General features: G+C 39.5%; 1 protein-coding gene across 7 annotated transcripts in view; it reads left to right on the forward strand.

Moving 5' to 3' along the window:
• HIVEP2 (human immunodeficiency virus type I enhancer binding protein 2) overlaps nucleotides 1–13,399 on the forward strand; it is a 286,897-nt gene that overhangs the window by 252,863 nt on the left and 20,635 nt on the right. For all 7 annotated transcript variants that reach the window (XM_027850627.1, XM_027850633.1, XM_027850630.1 and 4 more), the window contains 3 exons: nucleotides 174–5,765; nucleotides 8,094–8,248; nucleotides 12,073–12,248. In XM_027850627.1, coding sequence (XP_027706428.1) covers nucleotides 387–5,765; nucleotides 8,094–8,248; nucleotides 12,073–12,248 — 5,710 coding nt within the window. In that variant the 5' untranslated portion in view covers nucleotides 174–386. The remainder of the gene's footprint in view (nucleotides 1–173; nucleotides 5,766–8,093; nucleotides 8,249–12,072; nucleotides 12,249–13,399) is intronic.

Genomic DNA, 13,399 nt, shown 5'->3' on the forward strand with positions numbered 1-13,399 from the left:
TATAAAACAATTGGAGAGTCAAGACATTTGAGAAAAGACTTTAATTTTAAAAAAAAAGGTTAACTAAGATAAATTGTTTTTTTCCTATTATAGTCTAAAACTGATAACTTGGAAATTAGTTTTTTAGATAGTTGCTTATCATGCCAATCCCTTTGTTTTTCTTCTTCCTTCAGGTCATTGCATCTTAGTGAGAATAGCAACTGAAACTTCACTCTAGCTGATCTACAAGCATCCTGCTGGGCTAATTCTTCACCCTAATATTTCATCACAGCAAAAAATACTCCATCTCCATAAGAACACTTTGCAGATTCACACAGCTTTCTGATGGAATTTCCTTCGATGAAAAAGACTGTCTTATTGTGTGATCCCAGAGACATTGCCATCTAATGCCTATAGATTACTGTGTAGAAGGCTCCAAGGAGAAAGAGACACCAGTAAATTTTCAGAGTCCCTGGAAAAATGGGAGCAACAAAGATTTAAAAAGCACAGCTTTGGACACACTCCATGTGTGTACACAGCTTTCAAGTGAACTAGCACTTAAGACCGTGTGTAACAAAATGGACTCTGGGGACACAGCTATAGGGCAAAAAGTTACCTCAAGGTCTGGAGAAACTGCTAAAGTACTGAGTAGATGGAGACAAGAACAATCAGCTGTTATTAAGATGAGCACTTTTGGCAATCAAGAAGGACAGAGGCAACCACAAATAGATCCTGAACAAATTGGAAACACAGCATCAGCACAACTTTTTGGTTCTGGGAAACTGGCATCATCTACTGAAGCTGTTCATCAGGCTATAGAGAAGTCGTATCCGCCACACCGCCCAAGTCCTTACTCATGCCAACATTCGCTTTCTTTTCCTCAACATTCATTGCCACAGGGGTTCATGCATGGTGGTACCAAACAGCACCAGAGCCTAGAAGGCCATCATCCATGGCAGTTTCCTGGCCACATGCAGTCAATCTCCTCTGAGGACTTATTTCCTTTTCCTATCCATGGTCACAGTGGAGGCTTTGCCAGAAAAAAGATTCCCAGCCTGAACCCTGCTTATAGCCAATATGCACAGAAAAGTTTAGAACAATCAGATGATGCTCATAAGAAAGAGCACAAACCCAAAAAGCCTGGCAAGTACATTTGCCCCTACTGTAGCAGGGCTTGTGCCAAACCAAGTGTATTGAAAAAACACATTAGGTCCCACACTGGTGAACGGCCGTACCCTTGTGTACCTTGTGGTTTCTCTTTTAAGACAAAGAGCAATTTATACAAGCACAGGAAATCACATGCCCATGCAATTAAGGCAGGATTAGTCCCTTTCACAGAGTCAGCCGTGTCTAAATTGGACCTAGAGGCCAGTTTTATTGATGTGGAAGCAGAAATACATTCTGATGGTGAACAGAGCACAGATACTGATGAGGAAAGTTCCTTATTCGTAGACCGGCCTGGCAACCTGAGTCCAGGACCATCAATCCCATTGGATATTGCTAGTAGAAGTGGCTATCATGGGTCTTTGGAAGAACCCTTAGGAGGCCCAATGAAGGTGCCCATTTTGATAATTCCCAAAAGTGGAATTCCATTACCTATTGAAAGCTCCCAGTATGTCAGCTCTGACACATTGCCGACTCCATCATTAAGTACTAAAGCGGATGACTCTCATACTGTTAAACAGAAACTTGCACTAAGACTTTCTGAGAAAAAAGGACAAGATTCTGAGCCATCTCTAAACCTCCTGAGCCCCCACAGCAAAGGAAGCACTGATTCTGGTTACTTTTCCCGCTCAGAAAGTGCAGAACAGCAGATAAGCCCCCCAAACACAAATGCTAAGTCTTACGAAGAAATCATCTTTGGAAAGTACTGTCGGATTAGTCCGAGAAACGCACTTAGTGTTACAACATCTGGTCAGGAGCGCACCATGATGGGTAGAAAGAGTATAATGGAACCATTACCTCATGTAAACACAAGGTTAGATATCACAATGATTGAAGATCCCACTTCACAGGTGATCCCAAGCAAGGGAGATATGATGGAACCTAGTCAATTAAGTCCTCTGAAATCCACCAAATTCAATGCTGACCCCCGACAATCCCAAACTATTCCAGGGTCTCTCAAAAATGAAGGAAAACTTTATCCCACAAGTCATCAAGGTAGCTCCCCAGTTCTCTTGGAAGCACCTGTAGATTCTTCACCACTTATTAGAAGCAACTCTATGCCAACTTCTTCGGCAAGTAATTTAAGTATCCCTCCATCTTTGAGAGGGAGTCACTCATTTGATGAAAGAATGACTGGTTCAGATGATGTGTTTTATCCAGAGACTGTGGGAATAACCCCACATCGCATGTTAAGAAGACAAGCTGCATTTGAGTTGCCTTCAGTACAGGAGGGGCACATAGACACAGAACATCATGGGAGAATATCAAAAACTATCGGTGTTGCTTCTAATAGAATGATTGGTGAGATGGGCTCTTCCCTGAAGGAAAAGAAACTGATGGCTAGTGATAGGATTGGTTATGACTATGATGTCTGTCGGAAGTCCTATAGGAAATGGGAAGAATCAGAAGCAACCAAGCAGAGCTTCAGGGATATCTCATGCTTAAGTGGCTTAAAATATGGAGGGGAATATTTTATAGATCCATCGGTATCATCACAGGTAGTACCCACCATATTTGGAGTCGCATGTGAAACCAGAAAACGCAGGAAAGAAAAGAGTGTGGGAGATGAAGAGGATACCCCGATGATTTGTGGCAGCATCCCAGGCACTCCATTGGGCATGATGACTTCAGATTATGATCCCAAATTGCAGTTGCAGGAAGGAATGAGAAGTGGATTCACTATCTCTGGTCATGATAACCCTTCTCTTGGTCACTCTGAACGTTTTGAACCATGTAGACCCCAACTGCAGTCTGGAACCTCATCAGAAGAATCACCCTTAACCACAGATACTGAAAAGATGGCAGACCCAGCGAATAGGAAACCTCCCGGCAATGTGATTTCTGTAATTCAGCACACAAACTCATTGAGTAGACCAAATTCATTTGAAAGGACTGAATCTACAGACCTTATGGCTAGCCAGCAGGATAAAGCCTATTCACCTTCTGAGATTTGTGAGAGTGAGATTTCAGAAGCCCCTGTGAGCCCAGAGTGTGTCCAGCAGGGGGAGAGCACTGAAACAAGGGGGAAACCACCCTCATCCCAACAGCAGCATCAGCAGTCTTATCACATGCAGCCCAGGTTGGTTCGTCAGCACAACATCCAGGTCCCTGAAATCCGGGTTACCGAAGAGCCCGATAAGCCAGAGAAGGAGAAAGAGGTACAGAGTAAGGAGCCAGAGAAGCCTGCTGAAGAATTCCAATGGCCCCAGAGAAGTGAAACTCTTTCACAGCTCCCTGCTGAAAAACTACCACCAAAAAAGAAACGTTTACGTCTTGCAGACATGGAGCACTCTTCTGGAGAATCTAGCTTTGAATCCACGGGAACGAGCCTTTCTCGTAGCCCCAGCCAAGAAAGCAACTTGTCCCATAGTTCCAGCTTTTCCATGTCTTTTGAAAGAGAAGAATCCCTTAAGCTTGTGGCACCTCCCAAACAGGATGAGTTTGGGAAGCAGTCAGAGTTTTTGACTGTCCCAGCTGGCTCATACTCACTGTCTGTTCCTGGACATCACCACCAGAAGGAGATGAGGCGCTGTTCATCAGAACAAATGCCTTGTCCTCACCCGGCTGAAGTTCCAGAGATCCGGAGCAAGTCTTTTGATTATGGGAATCTGTCTCATGCTGCTGTGGCAGGTGCGACTCCTGCCACATTGTCCCCATCCCGGGAGAGGAAGAAATGCTTCCTAGTGCGACAGGCTTCCTTCAGTGGCTTCCCAGAAATCACTCCGGCTGAGCCAGGCATGGAACAGGGTATAAAGCAGGAACAGATGGAGCACATGCAGGCTGGTCTCAGATCTGCATGGCATCATTCATCCCCTATGCTTCTTCCTATTCTGGCAGAGGACTCTGGAAATCAGCTTGGGGCAGGTTCAACCCACCTAGCACAGCAGCCGATTGTGCATATGGACAGTCAGGAAACTTTGAGAACTTCCCTAATCCCTCCAGCACCTTACATCTCCAGCAAACACCCATCAGAACAGCCACACTTATTTGCACATCAAGAAAATATCCCATTTCCCCCAATTCACAATGCCTTGTTTCAATTCCAGTATCCTACTGTCTGTATGGTTCACTTACCAACTCAGCAGCCTCTCTGGTGGCAGGCATGTACTGAACCTTTGCAGAGGCATTTTCAGCCTCACTTTGCGCTACAGAAAAGTTATGGCAAGTCCCCTTTCCAGCCAGAAATTCATACCAGTTATCACTTAGAACATGTTGCTGATCACCTTGGGAAGAAGTCTGATGATTATGCCCACACAAAAGAACAATCTTACCTTCACTATTCAGGAATGTCAGGAGAACACTCAAAGAATGCTCTTGCAACGTTTCAGTCAGACCATAGTATCAAGTCAAGTGATATGTCCTCTGAGCAGCATCCTCAGGCCGACTTTGATTCATCAAACTCTGGACCTGTGCAGCCATTACCCGGAACAGTGGTTCCTGTCAGGATTCAGACCCATGTACCATCATATGGTAGTGTCATGTACACCAGCATTTCTCAGATACTTGGGCAGAACAGCCCAGCAATTGTCATCTGCAAAGTGGATGAAACAATGACTCAAAGAACATTGGTCACCAATGCTGCCATGCAGGGAATTGGATTTAACATTGCCCAGATGTTAGGACAACATGCAGGCTTAGAAAAATATCCTCTTTGGAAAGTACCTCAGACCTTACCTCTTGGCTTAGAGTCCTCAATCCCATTGTGTTTGACTTCCAGCTCTGACACTGCCTCTACTCTTGGTGGTAGCAAACGTATGCTTTCTCCTGCTAGTAGCTTAGAACTCTTCATGGAAACAAAGCAGCAGAAAAGGGTTAAGGAAGAAAAAATGTACGGTCAGATTGTTGAGGAGCTAAGTGCTGTGGAGCTAACCAATTCCGACATCAAAAAGGATTACTCCCGTCCACAGAAGCCTCAGTTAGTTCGACAAGGCTGTGCATCTGAGCCAAAAGATGGTTTGCAATCTGGGTCATCCTCTTTATCTTCACTATCACCCTCTTCATCTCAAGATTATCCATCTTCCAGTGTGCCATCCAGTGAGCCATTCCCACTCAGTAGGGAAAAACTTTCTAGCTTCAGTGCAACACCACCAGGGCAGAAATCCAGTGGCCCTTCTGAAGGCAAAGAATCATCAGATGAATTAGACATTGATGAGACAGCATCTGACATGAGCATGAGCCCACAGAGGTCATCCTTACCACCAGGGGATACTCAGCTTGAAGAGCAAGGGAAACAGCAGAAATTCCCTGTTGGTATGTTGGTCCAGATGGCATCTGGTCCAAGTGGGAAAATGGGAAACTCAGCTATACTTCTTACAGATGTGGCAGATTTCCAGCAAATTCTTCAGTTCCCTAGTTTGCGCACGACAACTACTGTGAGTTGGTGCTTCTTAAATTATACAAAACCCAGTTATGTGCAACAAGCCACCTTCAAATCCTCGGTTTATGCTTCATGGTGCATTAGTTCATGTAACCCAAACCCATCAGGTTTGAATACCAAGACTACTTTAGCGCTTCTGAGGTCCAAGCAAAAAATTACCGCAGAAATTTATACTCTGGCTGCTATGCATAGACCGGGAACCGGGAAACTCACCTCATCAAGTGCTTGGAAACAGTTTGCTCAGGTAAAGAATTTCATTTTAGGAAGTATTAGAAATTGGTTACTGCTAAGCAGAATAAATGGTGAAGCAAATTGTGTCAGAAAACTACAAGCAGAACAAGGATCAGAGAATGGAAATTTTCTGCTCAGCAGGGTCATTATGTACGGATAGATTAGGCAGTTGTTGGTATGGTGTGATCCAGGAAAGATTCCAGCATCTCAAAATTACTCCTAAACCAACGTGACATAACCTCAGAAATGTCACTGTTAGGTCGTCATTCTTGTGGGTCCCCTTCCTTCTGTTCTTTTTTGGAAGAGGTTAATATATCTAATGTTTTATCACTAATGCTGAGGTATTAATAACTCATTAGTAACATTTCCTTTTGAATGCAAGTACCGCTGACCTTTTGAGAATTAGGGTCTAGATAGAAGTTAAAAGGAAGCTTGTCAATGGGAACTAAGAGGCTTGCATCAAAGACAAAATTGTGTCATTTGGGTCATAGTCTAGAACTGGAAGGGACTTTAAAAGTCAACTAGTCCCACCCTCTCATTTAAGAGATGAGGAGAAGTAATTTACCCAAGGTCACACAAGGAGTAACAGAAGTAGGATTGAAACTCATGACTTCTGACTTCAAAGTCAACATTCTTTCCATTTTGCCACATTTCCACTTTGCTGCCGTTAAAATTTTACATAGCTCTCTTGATTCTCAGGAGCAATAATATCTCCCATATTATTAATATATAATATATTATTATTAGTCATATTAAATATATATCATACATTAAATATCTTCAATATTTTAATGTCTTCTATGTACTTCATTTATTTATTCTTTCAACAAGCCTTTATTAAGCGCCTGATATGTCCCAGACACTCTACCAGGTGCTGGGGATACTCTGAGACAGAAATGAAAACATTATTGCTTTCAAGGAGTTTACATTTTATTAGAGGGGCACAATATAGACACAGGAAAGTAGATACAAATATATATACACAAAGATTTTGGGGAGAAAGTTTCTAGCAACTGGAGACTGGGGCTGGGTAGGCCTCTTGAAGGAGATGGCATGAGCTGAGACTCAAAGGAATCTTGGAATTCTGAAAGGTGGAAATGAGGAAGGAGCCCATTCCAGGCAGAGAACACCCTCCTTGGAAAGAGGTCAAGACTAAAGATACAAGGTCACATGTGAGAAATAGCAAGTAGTCCAGTTGGACTAGATTGTAAAAGTACATGAAAGAGAATAATATATAGTACTCTTAGGAGGGTGGGCCAGAGCCAGATTGTGAGGGTCCTTAAAATCCAAACTGAGTATTTTATCCTAAAGACAAGAGGGAAGCCATGGAACTTCCTGAGCAAGGGAATGACTTGGCTTTAAAGCCTTACTCTTCAAATATTGTTCAACATTAGCCATTTTATCATAGAATCAGTTAGTTCCTCATATATAATAATGTAAAGAAATAGTCTTTTAAAGAGGTGTAAAACAGGTGAGAGGTGAATGAAAAAAAAGATGGAGGAAATTTTTTTTTAATTATTGGTGGGACTAAAATGATGGCAGTGGGCTTTTGACCTTTTTCTCCTTTTTAAAGTCCTTTTTCAAAAACATAATAGTATTCATAAAATAAGGCCCATGCTTAAATATTATTAAAACAAATGTAAAACTTTAAAAAAGTACACATCCCTTGCCCCTTCCCTATATTCCTCTTCATACAGTCTGGGATTTTTATTATTGGGAAGATTGTAGTACTATTTATTCTGAATATATTGTGATTCCTTTCTGATTTTTCTCCCTATTGCCTTTCACTCAACTTACTTGACTTTTCAATGTGAATACCGCTTACCAATTTTCAAAGATTACTCTAAAGTGTCCCTTTGATGCCTCCTCATAGTGTTGAGGTAAGTGGAGTATAAATACTGGCAGGTCTTGCCAAACCTGAAGGACTTCAGGTAAATAGGTGTGATAACAGACTTATCAGAGACCCAGTATCACTAAGTGCAAAGAAGCTTAACTCTAGGTTGGCCAGAAACAATGATGAATTTTTTGGCTATAGAAGCTCTCATAAGACCATCCACTAAGTCATGGAAGGGTTGCCATCATTGGTGGAAAGAGAGCATGTACCTTGCTGAAATCACAGTGCCTAATATATTGAAATGTAGAAGACTTGGTTAGATCACTCTTCTGAAGAGCAGTGGTTGGGACAACTGGTATTGCCTGAGCTGTTACCAACTCCATTTTCTTCTGAGTCAAACACTTTATGCATCCTTTAAAAATTTCAAAAGTGTAAATAACTGGGAACATGTATTGACTTACCTCTGGGCACAGATGTGTCAACTGATTCTTTGTTTCTGTCCCACAGATGAAACCTGAAGCATCATTTTTATTTGGCAGCAAGCTTGAAAGGAAACTAGTAGGAAGCATCCTAAAAGAAAGAGGGAAAGGAGATATTCATGGAGATAAAGATATTGTATCCAAACAAACTGAGCCAATCCGAATTAAAATCTTTGAAGGAGGGTAAGAAAACATAAATGGAAATATGAAATCAGTTCAGTTGTGTTTCAAGGTAAATGCCTCTGCCTGTGCAAAACATTGAGAGAAAAAGGAGTTCCCATGTCCCTACCGGTTTGGACATAACAGTATATTATTTTTCAATGCACAGCTCAATAATGTGGCCAGCTCTTGAGAAACATAATGAAGTCAATGCCCTTGTGTTAAGGTCTGCTGTGCTATTAATGCAAATGTGCTTGTTATATATGTTACAAGCATCCTTTCTAAATTATTATAGCCCCCCTTTAAGGGGGAAAGTTGGTGAAATTGATGGCCTTTTGATGACCTCTAGTTTTGTTCTTTCTTTAATATTCTTCTCATGTACATCTTTTTACTTTCAATTAAAATATTTTGTGCTGCTTAAAATGATTAAATCATACACACTTATTTTTAGATAATGAAATAGTCATATATTTGAAGATGTTGATTTTTGAACTATAGATATTTATTATAATAATAGAAACCATCTTAGCTATATGTAGTCCCTAAGGGACATTTTATATGTACATACATACATACATACATGCATGCATACATACATACACATATATATACATATATACATATAGTTGCACTACACATTTTGGTAGAAATATCTCACCAATCATATGCTATGAAAGTAAAAGCAGAGTATTATAGCAAAAACAAATTTTAGCACATTAAGAGTTGTTGGGATTTCAGTATAACTAGTCTTAGATTTACAATAGGTATATGTTTCACATTGTATTTTCCCTGAGTTCATTCTAATTATATTTGAGTAACTAGAATTGTGTGTTTTACATGAATCTGTAAAATGTTAACTGTTTCAGATATCTGAGATGATTATTTCTTTCATAGTTCTTAGCACCTTGTGGGATAAACCACTTAAGAGAGAGGTCAGGAAGCTTTTTGTTTTTATACTAGGCTTTCCACTTCACTATCTTTGTGTACCTAGCATTTCTCTCATTAAAACAAGTGTTTATATATACTCCATGAAGATTTTACTATTTGAATCTCTTTTCAAATCTCTCATCTTCTAACATAAAGGAGAGAATTGTAGCTTTTATCTTTCTCCAGAGACGGAAGGTCACTGTGACCGAATGAACACTCCCACATTCAACAGTCTTCTCCATAGCAGGGTATTTTTACTCCTAGCTTAGAGAGACCTTCCAGTAGAGTTACTGTATGCTTTGGGGAGCCACATCTCCACTAAAGAAGGAAGCAAGTGAGAAAGTGTATGTGCATATTTTATCACTGTGTTTTGATCATCCAAAAGGACTATGCTTGTGTTTCATTTTCTCCTCCTTTTCATTAGTCTATATAATGAGCCATATCCTTATCATTTCCTTAATTAGTGTTTTTACCTGAACATGATGGTGGCCAAGTTTATATTTCAATAAATAAGTACCTCCTTTTAGGAGTAGGTTGGGGGTGGTGTTGTTTTTTGTTATACATAAGTATTAGAGAGGAAAGGAAAAATTATTTATTTTTGACGTCCAATTTCTTACATTGACTTTGCCAATTTCTTACATTGACATTGGTCAGAATATTTTTATATTCATTTTCATTAATTAATTATTTTATGAAATATAACATACTGGTCCTGTAAAATTATGTTTCCAGCCTCTCATTTGTGTAGGTTAGCTCTTATATATTGCTAAGGATCATCTAATTTTTACTGTATCCAAAAGCAAATCTGCTCATTATAATTATACTAATAGTACATTACTTAAATGGTAAAAATGTATATTCCATTTCCTATGATGATAGGCCCATATTGGGCTTGAAATGCTTCTCTCTGGAGGAAGTTAGTTTTTTCTAGTACCATTTCCTTGGATCTTAGTCTCTCAGCACAATTCATTGAGTTAGTGATAATATTTTATGAAACTAAAGAATCTTGTTACCCCAATCATTTAATAGCAACACGTTATATTAGTTTAGAGAAGGAGTTCAAATTATCTTGGTGTCTAGGAACAAGAGCAGCTTGGACTTCTTATATAAAGGAGTTGGGGATCATCTAAGAAAGCTCAGCAGCAAAGCTAGTTGATAATTCCTTTATCTATGATTTGCTAAAAATTCTGCCTATTAATCAATCAACAAGCATCAATTAATTACTGCCTACATGACAGGCACTGTGCTAGTGTCCTGGCCCTGGCAAAAGGCTTTACAATTTAATGTCTGTTTGGTAGCTGATGTGAAGTAAGATCTGCAGTAAAATGAGTGGTTTGGGGCCATGCATGGATTTCACCTGAAAGCCCTTGGATTTGGAGGGGTATTCAGATTGAATTTCCTTTTGTTGGTTTTGATAGTTTCTCCAGAGTAGAAAGAAGGGTGGGGGTGGAAGGAGGTGGGGTAGAGCTATGGTTCAAGGCACAGGTTTTTAACCATTTTGTGTGTGTCTTGGGTGCCTTACCAATCTGGTGAAGTTTATAGACCCCTTCTCAGAATCATCTTTTTAAATAATTGAAGGAAATGTTAAATTTCAGTTAGTGGTTAGTGAAAATAAAGAAGTATTTTTCCCCACCTACGTTCATAGACTTCCTGGTCTATACATGAATACACAAGAGGGTTTCATGTTCCCCCAGATTAAGAACCCCTGTTCTAGTGCAAAAATAAAGACCTTGAGTATTCAAAATTTATAATTCTAGTACCTTTAACAAAACATACAAAGGATGAAAATGTTCAGGGATTTTATATGTCATCTTCCTCTCTGGAACCAAAAATGTGCCTCCATGGTAATATATCTAGAATTATCAGCCAGACTTATCAATTCTATCTTGGATTCTGGTACAGTGCTTGACACCTAGTAAATGTTTTAATAAATGCTTGTTGATAAGAATTAAAAGTGGCTAATAATAAGTGGAATACTTAGTGAATGACTGCTAGGCACTCTGACATTTAATATTTATCATCTTCTGGGCCACAAGTAAGGGTTAACCTCTCAAAGCTTCTGGAAATGCATGGAAAGTTGTTGGGAGAGAAATGATGCCCTTTTTCCCCCCACTAGTTTTCCTTATGTAATAGTTTCTTCAGAAAGTCTTTTGAAATTTAGGAGACCCTTTCCTAAGGATTTATATTCTATCAGGGAAGAGCTGATCAAATCTGTAGACAACAGTTGGTGAGCTAAGCAAGCTCAGTCAATTTAAGCTGGCAGTTTGCTGAGAGTTACCGTGTTGCCAGGGTTTCAAAAATAGAGTGAAGAGCTGAGATGAAGAATTCTATTATCGGTTCTACTTCTTTTAGCAAATTTACTGGTGTATCTGTGTGTGTGTGTGTGTATGTGTGTGCATGCAGTGTGTTACATGCATACTTCAGAAGATATCATTGCATTACAAGAGGATATATATGAGGATATATATGTTCAAATATGTTTGCATATTTTATTTGTTGTCTGGTGTCTTTAAGGCTGTCTTGGTAGCCAAAAACAATAATGCATAAATTCCCAACCTTTCACTTCAGTGAACGCATTTAAAAATCTGTACTCTCCATATCCATATTCATTTATATATTCGTATTCAGAATGACTTTTATTTTGATATTTAAGCCAATATACTTCTGGAATATAACAAGCCTATCAAGGAAGTAGTTTTCAGTAAGGTAACATTCCATTCTAATGCCGTAGTCGGATTCTGGTTGCTTCATTTCTTTGTTTCCCAAATTTCTAATTTCACATTATTCATGTGACTCATAAGGAAATATGTGAATGGCTGTTTATAAAAAAGCTTTGTGAAAATCTATAATGTTGCATTTAATTGTTTTATAATATGCTTCAAAATATTTTGAAAACATGTTGTACCTTGTCTTCTCAACAGATATAAGTCAAACGAAGAGTATGTCTATGTTAGGGGACGTGGACGAGGAAAGTACATTTGTGAAGAATGTGGAATTCGCTGTAAGAAGCCCAGCATGCTCAAGAAGCATATCCGCACACATACTGATGTACGGCCTTATGTATGCAAGTTATGTAACTTTGCCTTCAAAACAAAAGGTACATGCGTGTTGTTTTTGGAGGGAAAAAAAATTGACTCTGACTCTGGCTGAAGTTCTCATCTCTCTTTCACTTCCATCTTCCATCAATTATGAGTTGGTTTCATTTATGAAAGTATGACTCCATGAAATGTCTTCTCCCCCTCAACTAAGTGGTCAAAGGATGCATGTGAGACTATGAGACTCCATGAATAACCTGATTAAGAGCCATAGGTTTAGGCCATCTATCTGCAAAGGAAGTGGCATGAAAACTGCCTTACAAATATGACTTCATGTTAGAAATGTTATGTGGTCTGGGTTATAATTGCAGCAAATATCGAAACACTATGGGGAGACAACACATGCAGTGGCATCACAGAGGCAAAGCAGCAATTGAAACAGAAAAGCGTGTGCTCGTGGCTCTTACTGTGGGTCAGTTTCAAGCTTATAAATAATGTACAGATCCATAGACTCCCAGGTGGGCCCCTCCATCCACAGTTGCATTAATTATGCATAGAGATTGGATAGCTTGTATTCACACGTATTTATCAGCAGAGAGAAAATCTTCCATTACTGCTCTGAAACCACAGCTAATGTTATCTCCTGAAATGAGGATTTGCCTTAGAAATATACTTTTTTAAATTAAAAAAAGTGTAATCAGTAAGTAGATTACAGAAAACATTTCACAGAGGAGGCATGGCTGAGTCTATTTCTGCTATTTTTTTTTAACGTTATGAGAACTTTTCTAATCCCAGCATTCTGAACCTATAGACAGTAGTGACTGAGACAGTGGTTTTGACTTCACTATAAATGCACTTTGCATTAGCTCTAATGGATCTGACCGTTCACCTCCATAATTTTCAATGGGTTGATTTTAAAATTTGCAAACCGGAACAATCTGTGGCACTGTTCATCAAGAAGTCAGACAACATACAGCTTGGTGGAAGAACGTGTCAATATACTCCTCTGGCCAAAGTTCTGGATTTATAGCTAAAAATGGTGACTCATTTTCCAGGCTTTTCTGGTACAGGAATGTTGAAGAATATGTTATTCACCCTAGCTCCCCAAACAATTTCATTTAAAAATTCTTGCTTCTGAGCCACATGCCTAAATCTCTTTCCAGATCCTCTCTCTCTCTCTCTCTCTCTCTCTCTCTCTCTCTCTCTCTCTCTC

The sequence above is a fragment of the Vombatus ursinus genome, unplaced genomic scaffold (genome assembly GCF_900497805.2).
Source record: "Vombatus ursinus unplaced genomic scaffold, bare-nosed wombat genome assembly UNPS02009132.1, whole genome shotgun sequence".
Classification (NCBI taxonomy): domain Eukaryota; kingdom Metazoa; phylum Chordata; class Mammalia; order Diprotodontia; family Vombatidae; genus Vombatus; species Vombatus ursinus.